At 43.0% G+C, this 23218-nt stretch overlaps 1 protein-coding gene across 1 annotated transcript in view; it reads right to left on the bottom strand.

Annotated features, from left to right (window-relative positions):
• The window catches only part of FAM120A (family with sequence similarity 120A), a 116761-nt gene that overhangs the window by 77824 nt on the left and 15719 nt on the right, over nucleotides 1-23218 (bottom strand). The window contains exons 2-3 of the mRNA XM_018567016.1: nucleotides 14602-14749; nucleotides 14300-14460 (exon numbers count right to left, since the gene is read on the bottom strand). Coding sequence (XP_018422518.1) covers nucleotides 14300-14460; nucleotides 14602-14749 — 309 coding nt within the window. The remainder of the gene's footprint in view (nucleotides 1-14299; nucleotides 14461-14601; nucleotides 14750-23218) is intronic.

Here is a 23218-nt window from a genome sequence, read left to right as displayed (position 1 = left end):
AAAATGTTCTGCCCCGGGCGCCCAGAACTCTGGTTACGCCACTGCTTCTCCCCATGGGAAGACTTTTACTGCTGGGGAATATTTAGTGGGCATGAAAAAAAGGCATTGGATACCCTATTGGATGCATATGTTTAGGTTTCCTGAGGCAGTAACAAAGGATGATGGTTTATCCCTTTTTATATTTATTTTTTCACTATGTCTGCATTTAAATAAAAGTAATAGTCTCCAGTTCACCTGATATCTTTTTGAACTCCCATTGTTTGTACACCTTTACTGCTGGGGAATATTTAGTGGGCATGAAAAAAAGGCATTGGATACCCTATTGGATGCATATGTTTAGGTTTCCTGAGGCAGTAACAAAGGATGATGGTTTATCCCTTTTTATATTTATTTTTTCACTATGTCTGCATTTAAATAAAAGTAATAGTCTCCAGTTCACCTGATATCTTTTTGAACTCCCATTGTTTGTACACCATATCCACAGTTTCTCGGACTGAGCCTTTTCATGCTGTAGGCTAGTTACCTACTGTCACTTCCTCCCGAGAGCTACTACCAGTCATAATCACCATCACCACCATTAATATTTTCTATTTTGGTATAGTGTCCATCATACCCCCTCGAGAGAGCTCTTTAGGCCTGGTTCACACCTGGGCGTTTTACAGCGCCTTCCTGAGCGTAAAACGCTCAACATGTGAAAACCAATAATTGCCTATGGGCATGGTTCCCACCTGGGCGTATTTCAGCGCGTAGGAACGCGCTGAAAAACGCCCTACGCCCAAAGAAGTACAGGAGCTTCTTTAGGGCGTATTTTCCGCGCGTATCCATTATGATACAGCTGGATAGCCCTCGGAAACGCGTGTTTGTTGCGCGTTTCTTTTACCGCAAATCGCGGCAAACGCGCATATTTTTGGACGCCCAGGTGTGAACTCAGCCTTAGTCCTTCACTATTGTGAAGACATGCTCATCAGTTTATGGGTTATGTGTGTGTTGTTGTTGGGTTATTTTTAAGTACGTTATACTGAGTAACCTGTTTATCAAAAGACTGTCATCACTACCCCCGTTAGCTCCCTTTGTACTCCGAAGGAGCTCAGGACAATGGCATTCTCCTGCGTCTGGCCGGATCCCTGCTATGGCTGTTTGGAGCTCTTTAGCAGCTAGACCCCTGCTGGGTTGTGCAGTCAGAATGTCTGGGGAGGGCAGAGTGTATGTGATGTGTTTATAATCTTATCTGATCACTGCTTTATTGAGCAACTGAGCAACCTTTTTATACACAGAGTTTGTTTCACCCTACACTTGGTTTTGGCTAGTGACTGAGTGGACTGGGAGCTAAAGATCATCGAGGTGCAGTATCTCCTCAGTAAGGAAGACTACAGCGTCGGATGTACTCATCCTCCGTACCGAAGTCTGTCACAACTATCCTCTGATAGTTTTACATACACTTGTATAATGTGGATTCAGTGTCTACCCATTCCCGTACCTACACTGGCCATCCTCCTCTACACTCCTGCCATATGCATATATCATGTCCTAAACCTTGATTCCTTTGTCTTATCTATGCTGAAATGTAACAAGTATTTTGTTGTGGAAGGAATAGCAATGTTCATTTTTTCATGTAAGGTTTACTAAATTATTTGTAAAAAGTAATTGTTAAAAGTAAAACGTACTTGTAAAAAAGTATGCTGTCTGTTAAAGAGCACCTAAATAACCAATTGGTTGGGAGACTTTTGCTGTAATGTGCATGTATATAGTGCAAAACGTACCTTCTATTGTGGCCCATTCGAGTGATGATAGGTCCAGATTCCAGTTTCTGTCCGATCTGCTGTGGCTATCGTCCCCACCGTTTCTTCGAGTCCCACAGCGCTTCTTAACACACACTGGGCAACCATGGCGTTGCAAGCATGCAGGAGTTGCATAGTTCCCGCCACCTGGCTCTATTCACAGGAATAGCAGGGTGTCAGGGACCAGAGCACCTCCAGGTGGCACTGTGGAGCTGGAACCTGATCCTGCAGTTTCAGTGCTCACCTGCAGGTGTCTCACCAATTAGTCATCACCTGGTGCTGATCCGGGAGGGTATTTGGCCTCTCCTTGCTGTTTAGCCTGTGCCTCAGTATTGTTGCCATTTCCTGTATCCTGTTCCTGCCTTGACTCCTGACCCTTTCCCTTGAGCTCTCCTGATCAGTGGCTCCCCTCTTGTTGTCCTGCTCCCCAGGGTTTGCCTTGTTGTCTCCGGTGTGTATTTAGTTATTTGTGTTAGTTAGGCTTTTATATGTTACTTGCAGGTGTTGGTGGGGGTGCTTATGGTTGTGGTGTTTTGGAGTAGCTGATAAATTATAGTTCATAAGCATTGTTTGGTGTGGTCACGTAATTGGCTCTGTTGTATAGATACCTGCACACGGTGTGGGGACACCTGTGCACGGTATCATGACACAGGGAAATCTCCCAATAAGGACACCAGTAATGGGTGCAGCTGTTTTAAGAGGGGATTTTCCATTATTATTTTGTTGTGGCTCTGAGACAGGAAGTAAAGAAAATTACCCAATGCAACATAGATGCAAAAAAGTGGTTTTAACCTTTACGTTGTTTATCCCCAACCGAAAAACTGTTGGCTTTAGATATACTCCAATGTGAAATTGTATAAACATTTGCTGCTGGGGAATTAGTTACTCCTTTTTAAAGCACATGTACCTAAATAGTTCCCCACCAGAGAAGATTGCCATTTCTCACGCCACTCTGGTGCCCCTTCAGCTGATGGTGCTTGAGGTAACCGTCCTGATCTCGGCTTGAGATACAACGAGGTCTGTTACATTACAAAGTGCACCGTCCTAGATACCTTACAATCTGTTCTTTCAAATGTATTAGATAGATTTTAGTTTAGCACAATGTCAGGCAAACAGCTGAATACACAGGATAAATATGTATATAAGAACTGATTTATCTATTAAATGATTTGTAATTCTGTTCAGTCGGTCTTGTGTTCCTGGTATTCCTGCCTGGCAGAACACCCAGGTCGGAGACCTCACTTTTTTGTCCTGTAGTTAAAGGAGAATTATGAGGCGAGTGATTGTCACTCAGGTCGGCTCAGTAGATCGGGAAGTGAGCGAACACATACCATCGCTCGCTCACTTCTCGATCTATCCCTACAGAGAGCCGTCACGGCTCCCTGCGGTGATTTCCCCCTCCCCTGTCTGATCCTCCAGTGCTGACTGGCGGAACGGACGGGGGAGGGGGAGGGTACAGCTGGCTCTGCCTCTAAATAGGCAGAGCCAGCTGTCACTCACGCAGCTGGGTGGATCCAGACAGCATTGTCGGGATCCATCCCGACTGCGGCGGTCTCAGTATAACGTGAGCTGTAGCTTGCGGTATACTGAGCTTTGGGTGACATGAGGACGCTAGTTTGTGTCCTCCCGTTACCCTTAGGAGAACTATGGGGAAAAGCATAGTTTGTGAAGGGGTTCCCCGTGGCTACCTGTGACATCTTCGCTGTAATACAATATCAGGTCTAATAAATAATATGGTAAAAATTTACCAGTTATATCAGACATCATAATGAGCATAATTCCTAAGATGGCTTAGGATCCAGTATCACAGGAGATCTTGGAAAGTCTCCTTCTTAGAATCGAATTTCAGGTTTTCTTCTAGTGATACATTATTAATCCAAAGATTTGTATTCAGCAAATCTCCCTGTAATGTGTCTGCAGCCTAAATAAATAGTTACTGAGTCACACATAAAACCTGAAACAGATCCCCATCTTCTAAAGTGTTATATGGATCCCAAGAGAGAACCCATGAAGGTAACTTTATGACATAATCCACATTCCTTGCCTGTTCCCCACCACAGAGCATCTGTTTAGTTTAACCATTGGCTGGTTGCCAGAACAGGTTTTTTTAAAGACTTGATTAATTATCTTGCTCTTAAACATAATTTAAAAATGTTAAAGATGTTATGGGCTTTGGTTTGGCATCATTAAGCAAAGGTTGTACGGCAATTAGGAAACACCTCTAGTCCGTGTAACATTGTTAAGTAGAGAATTGTTTTGGCATTTGTCCAGTATTTATTGCTAGAGGCATCAGCAGAATATTGATCTGCAAGTCAAGGATTAGATGGAGCCACTTAGACCTCCATTCACACTGAGCTACAACAAAATAAGCCCTTTTTCTGCTCATACTGTATTTGAGCAGAGTGACTTTGAGCGACATTGAGCTACATCGAGCTTCTTTGCGCTACAGTGCACATTTTGACACGCTACATAGCGCTTCTATTGGCATTTTACCACAGAGACTTTGTAGCTGCTACATTGGGCAGTATCCAATCAAAAGAGGTCCTTGATGTGACATAATTCCTTTTCCTGTTTCTGCTTCTGTGGAGAGTGTAATTTCTGGGCAAAAGTGACACTTGTATAGAACGACATCGCGCTACAATGTCGTGCAAAAACGCCGCTAGTGAGTGACATTGAGCTACACCATTGAAGTCTTTTGGGGCCAAGAAGCGCATAATCCGCCAAAAAGTAGCTCATGTGTGAGCTACAGGCGACATCGAGCTTCAAGATGTGAACATCTCCATTGAAATGCATTGGAAGAGCTACATTTAGCTTCATATTTGAGCAATTTGTGAGCGGAAAACGTGCTACAAAACGCTCAGTGTGAATGGGGACTAAGGCCTGGTTCACACCTAGGCGACATCGTTTTTGCACGTTTTAACACACGTTTGTGATGCACGTTTTTGCTCGGTTTTTATGCGTGTTTTATGCGCCTGCAGCAATAGGCGCATTTTTGTGAGGAGATTGTTGCTCATTGATGTTAATGAGAAAACGTGCATTAAAAACACGCAAACGCACAGCAAACGGGCATTTTCAAGCGTTTCCTATTCAGTCTATGGGGCCGAAGCGAGCTATAATATGCCAAAAAAAAGCTTCCGTACTTTTTCCTGTGACAGGCATTTTGCTTATTGTAACAAAACCCTCAGATGTGAACAGGGCCATATAAATAAATAGGATTTTTGGGGAGGCAGATTCTTTGAGCATTTTTTAGGGCAGAAAACACGCTACAAAACGCTCAGTGTGAACCAGGACTAAGGGGGTTACCCACTAAGCTATCGAAGGCAGGCGAATGAATAACTGAGCCGAACACCCTTCGGCTATTCAATTCAGCCCTGTTCAGCTGATTTCAGCCATACATCAGCTAAAATCAGCAATACATTAGCTAGCTTCGGCTGACTTCGGTTCAGCCGAACATGCTCTGCATATTCAGCTGAGCCGAAGTGAAGGAACCGTTCGACTCAGCCGATCCAACATCTGGATCAGATGAACCGAACTTCTGGCACTGAGTGAATAGCCGAATGCTGCCGAGAGGCATTCAGCTCGGCTATTCTGCTCACTACCTCTGAGGTAGCAAGCAGAATTTTAAAAAATGACACGTTAAAAGAAAAAAAAAACATTGTGGGTTCCCCCTACCGAACCATACCAGACCCTTTAGGTCTGGTAGGAATGTTAGGAGGGACCCCAAGTAAAAAAAAAAAATGCATAGGGTTTCCCCCCATAGTCATACCAGGCCCTTTAGGTCTGGTAGGAATTTGTAAGGAGGAATCCCACTCCAAAAAATGAAAAACAAACAAACATGGGGTCTGCAGGTAGGGTTTTTTTTGGCATCGGGGTGCCCCCTTAAATAAAGAATAAAAAATACTTGTATACCTACTCATTCACTAAAGGGTTAAAGTAAAAATGTAAATAAAAGACCAGACTTTTGTAAAAATGTAATTGAAATAAAAACACCACAAACAATTTAGATAAATTCTTTATTGAAAAAAAAAATCCAAAAAATTGATCCAACGATGTATTCCAGGGTCAATCATGACGTCCAGCGATTGACAGTGAATCAAGGTGAAAGTGGGTGGGGAGGGGACGTTCACCCGGTGGGATGAGGTATGCCGCTGGGTCCCCTCCTCTCTCCTGACACTGTCCCACTCTCGGCCCATGACTGTCAGTCATTTTGGTGTCACCCCTCCAATGATGTCACCCGGGTGCAGGTCGCACGCCCCTTGTGACGCCGCTGGTGCACAGCCCTTATGAAAAGGATGAATGTTAATGTCTCTGTGCAGGCATCTGGAGGGTTCCACCCTGGAACCAGCCTGTGTGGCAATAGACCTGTGTAGTGCGGACCAGCCTGTGCGAAAGAAACGGTTGTGACTAGTATGAGAAATGAACAGACTAAGATAGAGGACCAGTGGGTCAAAATAACCAGACGCTGAAGGTAAACGCCAAGAAGCTTAATCTTTTCGTTGTTTTCGCTGCCAGTACTGTGTGTACAATCTGTTGGGAAACCCCTGTGACTTTTGAGTCAATAAAAGTGGGCAAAGAAGCCCTTAAAAAGGAGTTGTAAGCGAGTGGAAGTGTCCTTAATGCGCTACCATTTGAAGCGAGTTCTCACACTAGCAATACACTTTTAGATTTGGAAAATCAATACATTTCTCCATCAACGATAAAAAGCGTTTGATGGAGAAATCTCACTGTTGTACAGGTGAAACTCGAATAATTAGAATATCGTGCAAAGTTCATTTATTTCACTAATGCAACTTAAAAGGTGAAACTAATATATGAGATAGACTCATTACATGCAAAGCAAGATAATTCAAGCCGTGATTTGTCATAATTGTGATGATTATGGCTTACAGCTCATGAAAACCCCAAATCCACAACCTCAAAAAAGTAGAACATTACATGCAATCAATAAAACAAGGATTGTACATAGAACAATATAGGGCCTCTGAAAAGTACAAGCATGCATATGTACTCAGTACTTGGTTTGGGCCCCTTTTGCAGCACTAACTTCAATTACTTTTGCACGATATTCTAATTATTCGAGTTTCACCTGTATGTAGGCAGTCGCAACACCAGCAGCTGCCTGAATACCTGAACAGTGATGACATCTGATAGGATACAGTCACAGTTCGGCCGATAATTTTACACATTTTTTCAATTGATTTTGTCAAGCCAGGTGATGCTGACATTGACAACCATGGCTCAGAATCTAAGCTGTGTATGGGCAACTTTATTTAACCGCTTAAAGACCAGGTGTTTAGACCCCTTCCTGGCCAGGCCATTTTTCAGTATTCAGCGCTGCGGTACTTTGACTGACGTTTATTCCGTCATGCAACGCTGTACTGCAATGAATTTTATACCATTTTTTGGGGACAGATAGAGCTTTCTTATGGTGGTATTTAAACACCACTGGGGTTTTTATTTTTTTACTATATTCAGGAGAAATTACAGGTATTCCTCACTTAACGACCGAGTTCCGTTCCTACGACCAGGTCGTTAAACGAATTGGTCGTTAAGTGAGGAACTCTATACAGTACTGTACTGCATTAGTACAGTACTGTATAGCGTTGCAGATGTACAGTACCGAACAGTGTACTGTACATTGGGCAATGAAAATACTTACCGGGACCCGCAGTGAAGATCGGAGGACGTCACTTCCGCCGGCGACACGTCGCACTGACGCTGACACGCGAGGTCGGAGGTCGCTCGGCGGTCCGTCGTAAGTACGAGTGGTCGCAAAGCAGGTAAGTCGGTAACCGAGGAATGTCTGTACTGAACATTTTGAAAAAAAAAAAGTTTTTTTTTACATTATGTTATAAAACAACTAATATTACCCACTTTTTTTGGTAAAATATAAAAGACGGGGTCATGTCCGGTAAATGGACACCAAACATGTCAAGCTTAAAAATTGTGCGCACTCGTGAAATCGCAAAAAAATAGCATTCCCAAAATTGGCCATAGGCGACGCTTTAAAAGCTTTTACAGCTCATCAGTTTAGTGTTATCAGTGATTGATGACCCTAAAATTATTGCTCTCACTGCGACGTTTGTAACATGTGCGGCGTAATGGGCGCAATCGTCGTTTTCGCAGGCATGTTTACATGTGTGTATGTAAAGGTGGGGACTTTGTCCTAACTAAAAAAATTGTTTTTTTAAATTCTTTTTTATGTGTAACTTAAACATTTTTTGGGGGGAAACAAAATTTTTTTCCTATTTTTTTCCCCCACTTAACTTTATTGCTATCACAGAGGGGGCTAAGAAACCCCTATATGTGATAGCAAAAGAGGTGACAGGTCCTCTTTATGGAGACATCAGGGGTCTCCAAGACCCCTAATGTCACCTAGGACCCCCCTGAAGAAGCTGATGAAGCAGAGATCTGCTCCATCAGCTTCTCTCCAGCATCTGAAGCTGGAGAGTGACACGAGAATGCGGAAGTGATGTAATATACACCACTTCCACATTCTGACAGCAGAGAGGGGACTGGAAGGAGATCGTGAACCGACCTCCCTCTAATCCCCTCTCAGAGAGCCACTATGCTGGATGCTCGCACCGGGTACAGCGGAGCCCGGGATCAGCGGGAGGGGGGCGCACATATCGGGACCCCATACAAGCCACCCACCGGCTCTATAGCCAGTGGATCGCTTGTATGATGACAGGCATCGCTGCCTGTTTTTAAATTATTCGTCTTGCCCGCTCATGAGTGGGCGGGACTAACAGGACGTGTATACACGCCCAGTTACATCCAAGAAGCTCCCGGCCGGCCGTGTATACACAACGGCTGGCCGGGAGGTAGTTAATTAACAGCAATTAGAGTCTCCTGTAGTATGTCCTCAATCATTAGCAGTTACTTGTAGCATGGCTGCAGCCTCTGGCAGTCACCTCCTGCAATAAGGGCCGGATCACACCATATCTAGAGGATTCCGGCATGGTAAATGGCCAGAACGCACTGGATCACATAATTGCACATGCCAATTCCACTGAGTATATATGTACTTCCCCAGCATGCACCACTGGCTTTTAAACCACCAGTGATTGGCTGGTGAGCCATACACACTTCTAATGTTCCCTATTGGCTGTTCCATAGTGCAGAAAAGCCACACCCCCACTCAGGCAGGTACAATCAATGTAAGAACACCTGGAATTAGCCAGATAAATGGCAACTATAATTCAGCCAGACTGGCAACACTGAATTTCTAGTAGCCACTCCACTAAAAGTGGTAGGGGCTACACTAGCATAGCAGTAAATTGATCTAACACCACCAGCTGGCTGCATTTAGCAAATATGATGTGTTTTTATGCAATGTTTCATAATCACCCAACTAAAATTAAATTAAAAAGTAAGAAAAAACTACTGTTTGAGCGCAATACAATGATAAACATAGAATACAATGATAAATATATGCAAAAAGCGTCTGTCACAAAATTGAACTTTAAATAACAGCTGTACCTGTAAAGTAAATACTTACCACTTTTCACTCACCTCATAGTTCTAGCCGACCTGTGACAATGAGACTGTCACAGGTTGGCTCAGTAGATCGGGAGGTGAGCGAACATATACCGGCGTTCGCTCACCTCTCGATCCTGTCACGGCTCTCTACCGTGACAGGGGAGGGGATGGATTCCCCCCTCCCCGCTCCGATCTGCCAGCGCTGACTGGCGGATCGAACGGGGAAGGGGGCGGGTACAGCTGGCTCTGCCTCTAGATAGGCAGAGCCAGCTGTCACTCACGCAGCTGGGCGGATCTCGACATCGATGTCGGGATCCGCTCCGGCTGCGGCGTCTCAGTATACCGCGAACTCTAGCTCGCGGTATACTGAGCTTAGGTTAACGGGAGGACGCTAGTTTGTGTCCTCCCGTTACCCTAAGGAGAACTATGGGGAAAAGCCCTGACCCCATAGTTCTCCTTTAACTAAGCCCAGCCAAGAATTGCTTAATATATAATGGCAATAATCATCTCCTAAATGTTTGAAATAGACTTTCCTCAGTAAAATGCAGACGTATACCGTCAATATCTGGCGCAGCATACGAGTTCAAATAGGTAGCAGCATAAAGTCAAATCAATATTCCAGTGCAGTAGTTATCAATCCTGTGGAACAGTACAGCTGGAGAACCAATGCATCAACTGCTTTCACAAGTCTAGTGGGCTGATTAAGTAGAACATTCTCAGTGGGAACAGAGGATGCAAATGAAATCCTAACAGAGGTTCTCTTTCCATCCTACTCTGTAAGGAAAAATGAAAGAAAAAAAAAAAAAGTTTTGGCAGAAGTTGGCTTTAAAAACATAAACAGTATTTGTATTACTGAATATAATGACACATAAAATACATTCCATTTAGGGGAACTAAATTATACTAAGAGGATATAAAGAAACAGCATTTGGTTTCCTCTCTATTTGAAGTTGTTAGCTGCCTAGTTTTTATGCTGATCCAAAGGCTTTAATACTTTTGAGGCACTTCAATACCTTAAAGCCCATTTCAGGGCAAACCAAAATAATACCCTTGCAGTGGGCTACCACTGCATTGCAAGGGTTAAGTGCTCGTTTTTGTCTTGGGTAATGTAGTAAAGCAGATTTGCTTACCTGATTCCCGCTCCTGTTGGCTCCCTCGGGGCTACTAGACCGGTCCCTGCAGCCTCTTCTCTGGGCTCCGGCGTTCTAAGGTCCGTTGACATCATCACATCTAATGCAGGTTCTATAGACCTGCATTAGACATGAGGATGGCTGAGGGAATTCCAACGACAAGAGCAGGAGGAGAGCGGTGCACCAACTGCCGGGGGAGCGGAGAGCGGGTAAGTAAATATACTTTAGTCCAGGCCCTAGCCAAAGGGAACAATTAATCCTTGGAGTGCGGAGGTAGCTCCACTGCTAGGGTACTTTTTTTTGTTTACCTAAAGATGGGCTTTACGTGTACAGATGAGGAGTTCTGTCTCTATTACATTTTTATTTTACTGGTATGCTAATTCCGGGTCAGTGATTTAGACAGTATTGAAGCCAGAGACAGCAAGGCAACTAATATTCTCAGTAGGAGGTCAGCAATGGTAGCTCTTATATCTAGTCAGTACAGGTTTTCTTAAGGGCCAGTTTACACCAGATGCGTTGATGTTGTGCTTTTACAATGCAGTGCCAATGCACAGACAAGGCAATATTTGTTTGGCTCAGCTTACACCACGATGTTATGGTAGTGTGCAGTGAAAAAAGTACTGCATGCAGTACTTTTCTTCAGCGCAACATGGTACAACACAGTACAACAGCATGGCACCGTGCTGTACCGATACAACTTCATAAGGTATTTCTCTCATTACAGTCTGCAGATGTTGGATGAGTTTCTTGTTGCTGCTTTTCTAAACTGTAAAGTGACTTCTTTTCTAGCAATTTTAGTAACAGCTTGCACCTTGTTAGTAAAGGAATTAATTCACACTTAATCCGAGATCCAAGAAAATTTGATTTTTATTTTTTATGAAAATGGGAAAAAAATCCTATTAACTTGTGAAAGCGGGAAGGTCAGCTCCATGCTGTGGAAAATTGCTGAATTTATTTTTAAGCAGAATCTGTGTGTAGTTTCTTATTGAGTAGTGTCATTAAAGAGCAAATCCACTTATAAGCTCATAGAGTTGCAGATATACCACATCTGCCAGTACAGATCAGCACTCTGGAGATAAACAACCTGTAGGGAATACAGGGAAACTCCAGCAATGTGGAATATGGTGTATTGGCAGAACAGTTTCCATGGGTCTGTTTTTGCAAACATAAACGTAAGAAAAATACATATGTCATCAGCGGTTCACGGGCAACTACACAAGATAGAGAGGAAGAACTTTCCCTTTAGTAATCAGTTCTATGAATGAACAAGGCAGGGGACATCACAATGTGCCCTTCATCAAATTATAGAATGCCTTGTATTCACTGATAGAAATATTAGGTGTTCTCTGAATGGCCGCTGTGCTTTCAAAGCTTTGGCTACTATGGCACTTACATACTGTAATCCCCATTGGTCAATCAGGTATGACATATGCATACTTATATTGGGCCAAGCTGAGCTGAACCAATGTAAGTATGCAAACTATTGGAGTTCATCTACTAAAAGGTAAATGAAGGGCAAAGTCACAGTGTCTCAGCCAGGGCTAGTTTTGGATAAACTGGGGCTCTGGGCAACAACCAAATTGGAGCCCTCTTGACTGGAATACTGCAGGCCTCTGACAAGACCCACTTTATAGGAAACATAATACACTGCTTATTTGTGTCTTTCTAACTTTATGATTTTAATTACCTAACTGTTGGACAGACTTTTTTCATGAGTTAAAATTTTAATAAAATTTGAAAACAATCATGAGAGTTTTATGGGTTTTTTTTTTTTTTGCGAAGGGGCAGATATACAGTGTCCAGTGTACCTTCTCTTAATTTAGAGTTCACACCTCAAGTAGTCAATGGAGGAAAAAAAATGCTTCTACATTGGTAATCAGTGAGAGTTAAAAAATTTCCTTACCTCAGTTGGTGTATAAAAAGAACTTACCTTGATGGTTAGTGGGAGTAAAAAATGTCCCTACATCAGTGGTAAGTGGGAGTAAAAAATGCCCCCGTGTCAGTGGCCAGTGAGAGTATAAAATGCCGACGTGTCAGTGGTCAGGTAGAGAACCCAGATAGCGAGGATAACTTGCCACAAACTTGTGGCTGGGTGAAATTGTAATTCTTGTTAACTTGCTGCACACATTCCTGGCAAGTTCTGCAGATCTTAGCAAGAGCTCTGCAAGCTCGCTGGTCTGGAAACTTGCAAAGCAGACTTGCTGTAATTGTGCAACAAAATTGTGAAGCTTGGCAAGTCTGCAATAGTTTAGCAAGTCATTTTCAAACTTGCAGCTCAATTACTTGCTATCTGGGGTATAAAATGCCCTTGTGTCAGTGGTCAGGTAGAGTATAAAATGTCGTGTCGGTGGTCGGTGAGAGTATAAAATCCCCTCTTGTCAGTGGTCAGTGAGAGTATAAAATGCCCTTGTGTCAGTAGTCAGGTAGAGTATAAAATGCCGTGTCGGTGAGAGTATAAAATCCCCTCTTGTCAGTGGTCAGTGAGAGTATAAAATGCCCTCGTGTCAGTGAGAATATAAAATGCCCTCGTGTCAGTGGTCGGTGAGAGTATAAAATGCCCTTGTGTCAGTGGTCGGTAGAGTATAAAATGCCCTCGTGTCAGTGGTCGGTAGAGTATAAAATGCCCTTGTGTCAGTGGTCGGTGAGAGTATAAAATCCCCTCGTGCCAGTGGTCGGTGAGAGTTTAAAATGCCCTAGTGTCAGTGGTCAGTGAGAGTATAAAATACCCTTGTGTCAGTGGTCAGTGAGAGTATAAAATGCCCTAGCATCATTGGTCAGTGAGAGTAAAACATGTCCTGATGTCAGTAGGAGTATAAAATTTCATTACGTCAATGGTAAGTGAGAGTGAAAAATGCCCCCGTCTCAGTGGGAGTATAAAATGCCCCTGTATGAAGCAGGTAATAGCAACTGACACATGGGTGCTTGCTTAAAGCTGAACCCCTGGCAAACCGTTAAATACACAATGAAACACATATTGGGGAACCTGTTCTACCTGCCAAAGAATTTGTATTTCTACCCATCCAGTTTGATATTTACACAACCCTGGCATACAGCACAGCCCTGTCTGGCTGGGCAGGTTACCTGATCTTTCTCTACTGCAGCAAAGTATCACTTGTCTGTTTCCAGCCTGTGACTTGACAGTGAAAATAGAAGCAGCACATTGATGAACTTATATTTCTCAGTTACTCTGCTCTCCTATTAGCATGTTTGTTAGCACATGAGCAATACAGCACAGATGACTAGCTCCCTGTGCTGCTCCTACCTCTCTCATTCTACAGAGAATCACTCTGGGATCACTTGTTCTGGTGACCACTGTCAGAGGTAAGATTGCTCCTCACTTCCAGTGTTTGGTCTGGCACGAGAAGCTAAAGGGGGTTCTAACCATTCCCTACTACCCCCCCCCCCCAAAAAAAACAAACCAGTTCTACTGTAATTCTCCAGCTAGGCAAGAGTGTAACTAAACAATACATTGCACAAGCTGGGATGAGTCATGCCAATGCAACAATTTGTTCTGTTCACAACTTACTTATTGCTAACCAAGAATTTCTACTCACGGGTAACTTACATCCCGAGTTTAATATTAAATAAATTGCTCTAGTGCTCTAAAACCCACAATATTGTGCGGGGTTCTTACGTTGTACAACACCAGTGACAGGGGAGCCTTCTACTTTAATATCAATGGCAATCTATGGCAGCTCTTCACATAACTTGAATGACAATCTCTTTCATACTGCTCAGCAACTTATCAGTGGCAGCTCCACTTCTCTTCCAGTGATGGTGAGGTCTGGCACACCCCAGAATCCATCCATAGCTTACGTACTGGAGACTTGCAAAATTATAGGCTTAAAAGACGCTATTTTTAAAACCTAAAAAGCAGTCCTCCCTGCAAAGCAAGCAATTATTACTTACCTGTGTAGTGGCCCTGCCAACGTTGGAGTGCCTGTAGTCTAAATTTAGTTTGCAGCTAGGCTGCAGCCAGCCCAAGTTCTGATTGTAATTGTTTTCTGCATTTGTTGGGTTTTCCCTAAGCTCGGAATATTGATTGCTTCTGCCTATTGCTGTGGGGTATACTGCAGTAGAAAGAGAAAGAAGAATGTTATAAATTATTAATTCAGTGATGTGAGATAGATATTTTGGAAGCCAATATCGAAAGCCTGTCCCTTTACAGGCTTTGCCTGAAGAGGATATAAGTACAAGAACCCAGTCTTTACCTCTCAGGCTTTGCTTGATGAGGAGGTCCAGTTTGGGAGCCTTTTTGCCTCTCATGCAACCTGTCTGGGGAGGACTGATCAGCTTCAGAATCCAGTCCCAGGGGATAGGAAATGGGCCTATGATAGTTCCTGATAGATAGGAAGTTGGCTATAAAAGGTGAGCACATCGAGATATGCTTGCTCAGTCAATTGCTGGTCTCGGCTTAAAAGCAGACATTGAAGAATTGCTGGTCTCAGGTTAAATGGCACACCCTTGGTGTGGGACTGACATTATTTCTCTATTTGAGCGTTGGGATTTTTGTTGCATCTTGTAAGCCCTACCCTTCCCTCCCCTGGAAGCTGAGCCAATAAAACCTGCAAGCAAAACTTAGCAGAGTGGATGTCAGTGCACTAATAGAAACTCTAGGAGGGGTGGTTAAACTCAGATGCTCATGAGGGGAGTCATTGTTACACCTGTCATGGTGCTGAAAAGCCTCTCGGTAGAAGAATAGAGCGTTCTCAAAGTTCTGCTTTCAACACTTACAGGAGAGTTGGATGCTGGCATCCCCTGTGTTTTTCTGCCGCTGGTTCTTACTTTACTACAGAACAGTAGTACAATTACAGGACTTGTTCTTTTTACATTGGCACATCTTAATAAAAACCCTACCAAATGTTGACAAACATTTACATATATTTACATATATTCCAAAACTGGAACATTTATCCTGCCCCTAAACTAGATCTGATCGGCGCTAGATCGGATCTGATCTGTGTGCTACTTCTTCATTCACTCTCCAGTTGCAGTGGCAGGTTGAGGGAGAGACAAAACCTTTAACTGTTACTTGCAAAAGAGAAAAATTAGGTTTCATGCCCTGCCAAACAGGTACAAAGCTCTGCTGTGTGCCAGAGCTTTGTAAATCTCAGATCTGGATGGAAAGATAAAATATTTTGTCAAGTTCAACAGCCCTTTAAATGTGTCAGTCCCTCCAAAACTGACATATCAGTTTAAAGTAAATGCTGAAGCAACTGACAATGCCTTATGTGTTTAGTGGACTGTGTAGTTTAAGGGCCTATTGACATGACTTTGAATGGTCTGCCAATGCGTCTCACCATGACCAAAGTTGGACCATTTTTTGTGGTGCAACATATGCTTTGTGTTGTGGTGTGATACAATGCAGGTGTGTTGGGGAGGATGTGTTTGTTCAGGTGCAGTTCAAAATTAATGGCACTGCATCACCTCTACATCCATAATGCATGTTACCGCAACATAACCGTGTGATTCACCCCTAAATGTTTTCACTTACATTCTTGGCTCTGCACACCTGCTGTGGCTATTACAAGGGGTACCCACATTCTGTATTGGATTTGCTTATTTTATATTATGGAGAATGTAACAGGAGAAGGTAAACAAACAAAGGTGGGCAGGAACACCCAAAACTCCCAGATGAACTGTAACAGAGTGGGAATTATGGAAAGGAGTTCTTGATACTGTGATGTCGGGGGCTTACTCTGCCCTCCAGACTCCATCAATAACTAAATATCACTTCTAAGTGGACTGACCCTTTAAAATAAAAGGATGTGTGGCAGTCTTCCAGCCTTATTCATGCCAGAATGAATGTGCAGTATTGAGTGAGAGAGTCCTTTAGTCCTTTGGTACATGATTTTTTTTCTATTGATTTACCTTGCCTGACAGTAAAAGACCTGTGTTTATAAGTTATAAATTGGGATTTTGTTAAAAATATGGACTTCACCGAACCTTCATTGTTTTTGGTTTGTGCTCAAAATTTAAATGTCTTGGATATGTCTTATCCACAATGCAGATGGTTTGAAAAACACTTTTGCATTATTGCAGTTATTAACATGCTGTGTAAGCTTTATCCTGAACTCAGGGAATAGTAGTATGTTCTGTGCCGTGCAGTTAAATTAGCATGCCCCGCAGCGTCTCTCGCACGTCCACACATTCTCCTATTGTGAGCTCCACGGCGCTCATTCTCCGACAAACTGGAATCCAGCAAGTTCACTTCATCAGGACATGGTTGCCTGGAGACCGTTATAAAGCCAAGCACTGATTGTCTGATGAGCAGTTTTGAAACTAACATTTTATATTTGAGATCAAGATTTCTATGACCAGTGTTACTTTGTAATGTTGATTTGCTATGCAGGCTGATAATAACATATGATTGCTAAGATAGGCGCTAGCTTTTTTCTACCCTTCTTCCCTCTAGTTCCATAAAGAACACTACAGGTTCTCTGGACATAAGCCATGAAGTAAAAAAGCTAAGTTCAGCTGTGACTCTTGCTCCCAGGCACCCAAGTGGAGATTTCTGGTTTACTCTATGAACAGATGGGGTATCCAGTAGATTACAAACCCCAATGTTGACTATAAATTTCTTAAATGGATTTTTAATGTTTATACAGTGCGTGTAATGACCTGGAACCAATGCCTTTCCTTGCAGACCAGCTGTAATGTCCAATCAGACTGAGCTTGAATTGTTGGCTGAGAAAACGAAGAGTAGGTATGACTGACTTAAAATAGCACCTACGTAACCTTCTGTAGTTCATTGTCAGATTTTGGGTAACTGTTAACGCATGTAGGCAGACATGTCAGGAGACATGGTTTAGGCTGCACACAGAGAAATAATCACAGACTTAGAAATGCAGTCTTGTACTTTATGGCAAAATTAATATACACTGTATTGCCAAAAGTATTAGAACAGCCATCCAAATCATTGGATTCAGATGTTCTAATCACCTCCATGGCCACAGGTGTAAAAAATCAAGCACCTAGGCATGCAGACGCTTCTACAAACATTTGTGAAAGGAAGGGTCGCTCTCCGGAGCTCGGTGAATTCAAGCGTGGTACCGTGATATGTTACCACCTTTGCAACCTATCGTCGGATGCAGTGGTGTAAAGCACACTACCACTGGACTCTAGAGAAGTGGAGACTTGTTCTCTGGAGTTGCCAATCACGCTTCTCTGTGATTGGTGTGGTGGTTGCCAGGAGAACGGTACTTGCCTGACTGCATTGTGCCAAGTGTAAAGTTTGGTGGAGGGGGTATTTTGTTGTGGGGTTGTTTTTCTGGGGTTGGGCTTGGCCCCTTAGTTCCAGTGAAGGGAACTCTTAAGGCATCAGCATACCAAGACATTTTGGACAATTTCATGCTCCCAATTTTGTGGGAACAGTTTGGGGATGGCCCCTTCCTGTTCCAACATTACTGTGCACCAGTGCACAAAGCAAGGTCCATAAAGACATGGATGAGTGAGTTTGGGGTGGAGGAACTTGACTGTCCTGACCTCAACCTGATAGAACACCTTTGCGATGAATTAGAGCGGAGACTGCGAGCCAGGCCTTCTCGTCCAACATCAGTACCTGACCTCACAAATGCGCTTCCGGAAGAATGGTCAAACATTCCCATAGGCACACTCCTAAACCTTGTGGACAGCCTTCCCAGAAGAGTTGAAGCTGTTATAGCTGCAAAGGCTGGGCCAACTCAATATTGAACCCTGCGGACTAAGACTAGGATGCCATTGAAGTTCATGTGCATGAAAAGGCAGACGTCCAAATACTTTTGGCAATATAGTGTATATTACAGAAAACAGTGGTATAACCTACAGCTGGTTGCCTGCTTCTATTAAATGATGCCACATAGAGAATCATTTGTCCCTATACTTCTCTGATTACAGATGTCTAGGGTTCAGTGATGTCAAAAATATCTTTTTGACCCTCAGTAGTGACATAAGATGTGGGGTAGGTTCCTACTGAGTGATCTAACTCAATAGAAGTAAAGTTGTGAATCCCACTTGGCCAAACCATAACATTGGGTAAACCTTGGGCCCTATTCACACGTGTGTAGCATGATATCATAATTATGCTCTTTGACAAATTAGCTCATTATGGACCTAATTCAATTATAATTGACCTACACCAAATGTCCAGATCATGTAAGAGACAAAGAAATGTCAAACAGCGACCACATAAACATGCAGACAGATTTTTATTACTGTAATAGACAGTTCCCGCAGGTAGTTGAACATTAGACTGAGCCCATTCAGATATAGGATACAACTGTTGGTGCTCCTTGAATTCGGAGGAAGAATACACATTAGATCTCTTCACAGCCGGTTGCTTTTGTAACAGAACAACAAGAAGTGCACAACTCGCAGGTGGGTATGTCACACACACAGCTTGCAGGCAAAAAAATTATACTCATTGACAGATGCTTCTACTCCACTCTTGTGCCTGTTTTACTATTACATTCCAACTACAGGGCATACACCTAATTAGCAATAAAACATTCTTTCTCTACTCTAAAAATGATAGGAGAGATTCTCCTTCTCTATGCAATATTGCTAGTACATTCTGGTGACAGTCCAGTACTAATCTTTGGCATTAGGGGAGGTCTGGCACACCCAGGAATATTCTGGTCACCACAACTTCGCTTGGCCAAAGCAATGCAGCCTGACATCCCACCACTTAGCTTCATATTTAGTCCATCATCAAGGGGATCATCCTCTAGGTCTGAGCTTTACCACTCAACTATCTACATGTGTAGTGCCCCCCAGGGCAGGTTATTTATTTAGTTCCTGTTCTGGCTCTACTGTTGACAGAGGGTTGGAGAACCGTTCTGTCACTCTTACTCCACACTCTTCATCCAAAAGGCTATGTCAGGAAACTCACACTTACTTGTTACGTTGTAGTTGTACAGGAATGCAGACAAGGGACTTGTCACTACTGCCAGGTTAGCCTACCTTCTTCTAACCACCACAAGTTGCCTGACTGAGCCAGTCTCTGTACTCACTTTCCCCAGTATTGGCCACCCTGCATTCTGATGCAGGAAAATAGACTCAGTCTCAGTTAATCTGTTTTGAACTCTACTTTAGGTAATGTTAAATTAGATTGTTCATGTTCAGCATGGTTCCAATTCATGACTGATCCAGTGTCAGACTTTTGCCCACAGATGGGTGTTTTCTCAACTGAGTTCCCCAGCTACCCTGGCGAGACCCACTTGAGGCATACCCCCCAAGGGGAACACCAACACCGTAAAACTAAATTTTTCTAGCAGCATACCACGCGGATTATCTCTGCTTTTCTCTTCAGCTTAGATCTCCACCGCAACGACCTTGAAAAGCCTCCTCCTCTGCTATATATACCCCCTGCACGGACCTGTGGAGAGAAATGAAGGGCACTATACACCCAGGGAGAAGGAACATGGTCTTACACACATCTGAGCTACATACATCTAATCACTACCCAGGAGACCAACCCTTAAAGTCTTTGTAAAGACAAAATGTTTTAGTGGCAATGGTTACCAGGACTACTACAGGGGTGAATCTTCACAGCAGAGACACAGACAACAATACAAACCTCACAGAGGGTCTTACTCTTCCCTACTCTATCCAAAATAAAAAATAAAAAATTCCATACACTTTAATAACCTCTGTGCCATGCCTGTCCCAATGCATAGCCCATTCAAAGGGTATGAGTTGTCTTTTGCTAAAAAAGCCTTATGACCTCACAACATAAACTGAAACCCTAATCAGCTCCTTATTCCATCGTACCTTATCAATATCCTAGGTATTTGCAGTACACCACATCTGTAGGCCACTAAGACACACACATTGCAAATTGGGGTATAGAAAGGGTGTAACACCCAGTGCTCCCAACCAATCCCAGGTACAATGAACCTTGTATTGTCTGCTGTTGGTTATTTGGCCAGTTTATTGGACTTGGGATAGATCAGCTTCATTTTAAGAGAGCTACATTGTTGGCCTCACTCCTGAGCTCCAGATACTTGAAGAAGTCATACTCCAGCTACCATTATTGTAAAGATGATTAGGACTGTATCTACCATAATAGCACTCGTGGGCCAGTGTCTAGGGTAGCAGAATTAAAGTGGGGCAGCAAGCCTTATCAAAACAGTGACAATTGCTTTCTTATTTTGTTTCCCTCTTCTGTCCAACTCTGCATGTTTGTGGCTAAATTTAGCAAATGAACTATTGAGGGAAGTGTGCGCAACGTATACTGAGAGGACTTGGAAGACTCACTGCAGCTCAAGAAACATAAAACCATCTATTCTTTCTACTGTATTGGTTTACAGAGGATATGAATGTAAAGCAAGTCATTTTGGTACTTTCGTGTTTTGATGCCAATGTTCCCTTGTGTTTTGCCTTAGCCTTGATGAAGGGGGAGTGTTTTTGACCCCCGAAATGCATTGACTACTCTACTTGAATGCCCTCTGACCCTAATGGTATAAAGTTGTATCTGAACTATTTTAATTGGTGTGGCACTTCAATTCCTACATCTATTGTTAATTTTAAAGCATTCAGCATGCTTCCTTCATTACCACATTCTAGTAGCATTTTGTTTACTGTAATAATCACATGACACAAGGAGCGGAGCTGGTAAAAGAAAAACACCAAAACATTATTCAGATGTACCAAGGGCAATCTAAATGTGGTCCAGGTGATTGGTTAGAAAATGACAGGAGGTGAATAATACATTCACCTCCTGTCATTTTCTAACCAATCACCTGGCTCCATGTTCGGAAAATGTTATATCATTTTGCACATTATTATAAAAATGAAGGAATTGCAGGTAGTCCCAATGGAACGTGGTTGATAGTTGAAATTAGAAATGCTGCTGACATTAACTTTATAATGAAAGACCATTAAACATATATTGAAAATAGAAGGCTGCATGACACATTATGATTTCTCCAGCTGGGCTGCTACAAGATTGCTAATAGGCCCATCTATTTAAAGAATGGATCACATTATATTTATATAAAGAATGCTGAACTTTTCTCAGCTTTGAATTACACTGCAATTCCCCAAATAAACAACCGAGTTAAGCAAGCAGTAAAATATTGTAGAATAAGACTATGCATTTGTACATGTGAACATTTCACAAAAAGACACCTTTGGTAATCAGCGGGGTAACTGTTTCCAAGGAGACTCCAATCTCTTAGCACATGGGAATAATTGGAATAATAGAAGCATGAAAATAGAATTTACAAGTGCAAGGGCAATAGGTAACGAGCATTTGCATTAACTTTAACAAGCCTGGCTTGCAGCGTTTCAGTACAGAGGAGGATGCAGTTTGAAAATGTTTAATTAACGTCAACGCATTGTAGTAAATTAATTTTTGTAGAATGAGTCAGTAACACATTACACGTCAAGATGCAGTTCCCTTGAATAGTAAGTAGAAGGCATAAATCAAATGTGAAACAAAAATGTAGCTTGCTGTATGACTCTTACTTAGAATATACTGTCTTTGTAGCTAATTTAAACAACTGCTTATTCAGGGAGAAGTGACAGGTTCTCTTGTAAGGAAACACACACACACACACACACCTGCCAACAGATCCTCATCTGTCTTAAGGTGCCCATACACTGCACGATTCTCGTACGAGAATCGCAGGAAATCCCGCGATCGTACGAGAATCGTGCAGTGTATGGAAGGCGTGCGACCGTTTCTAATGTACGGTCGCACGTCTTTTGTATATCGAGCATGTTGGAAAACCAGCCGAGAATCGTACGATTTTCGGCTGGTTTTTAACATGATCGAGAGATCACTGCCGAACGGGCCGGTGTGCGCACGCGCACACTGCCCGTTCAGCATTGCAGTCATCGGAAGCCCGCCCCTCAGGGGGGCGGGCTTGCGATGATCGCCGGTACGATCTGCCTGCCCAAAAGTCTTGCGAGGGTTGTAAAGTGTATGGGCACCTTTATGCTCATCTCATCCTCCTTAGCATTCCTTTGTTGGAGGTGGGAGTTCAAATCCTGATGCAGCCAGGCTGGTATGCACAATGCTCCCCCTCCATAGGCTTAAAGTGACACTAAACTCAGAAATTAAACCTTAAAAATGCATTCAAGTAACTTAACCTTCCTGGCGGTACTCCCAAGTGTGGCTCAGGGGTACATTTTCCGTACCAAAAGCGGTAACCCGAGCCACACTCGAGCGTCTTCCGGGTTCCTTCCCTGCGAGCGCCGGCATTGCAGGGGGGCGGAACCGGCGAGAAATTCAAAAGAAAAAATACTGAGATAATCATACCGCCAGGCAGGTTAACTATTGAAACAATGTATCTTATTTGTATCTCACTGTATATCCTCAAATCATCTCTGAATTGGTGCTGCCACTGTCCTTCCTTCTGGAAAGTGGCTACTTTTGTTCCCCATGATACCTGTGTGTGTTGCAAAGTAGTCACCGCTCCAAGATCACTCCAATGATGGACTACAATCTCACGTTATCTACCACAACTCACACATGTACCATATGTAAAAAGTATCCATACCCTTCTTTGAAAAAGTTAAAGATGAACTCTTTTTGAGGGTGAATTTCTCCACAGTGCCTACAGCTCCAGAGGTCAATGAGAGCTTGTTTTAATTATTATTGAATGTGTGCTAAGAATATCTAAACATTTTTGATGTCCATAGCCTGGTCACAGTTTTTTTGTAAATGGTCGTCTTTCTTCCCCCTGGTTGTGGGTAGTTCTTGCTCCAGTACTAAACGGTACTCATGTGATGACACTGTTCAGTATAGCAGTATGGTGAGCATTTAGAGTGGTGTGATGATGCACCCTCAGGGGGTGTATCCATGACACCCTGGGCTCAAAGAAAGTGGATTGAATGTTGCTG

This window comes from Nanorana parkeri, unplaced genomic scaffold, assembly GCF_000935625.1.
Source record: "Nanorana parkeri isolate BGI_ZX_2015 unplaced genomic scaffold, ASM93562v1 scaffold997, whole genome shotgun sequence".
Classification (NCBI taxonomy): Eukaryota; Metazoa; Chordata; class Amphibia; order Anura; family Dicroglossidae; genus Nanorana; species Nanorana parkeri.
The sequence above is the reverse complement of the archived record's forward strand: the minus strand, read 5'-3'. Positions and strand labels throughout refer to the sequence as shown.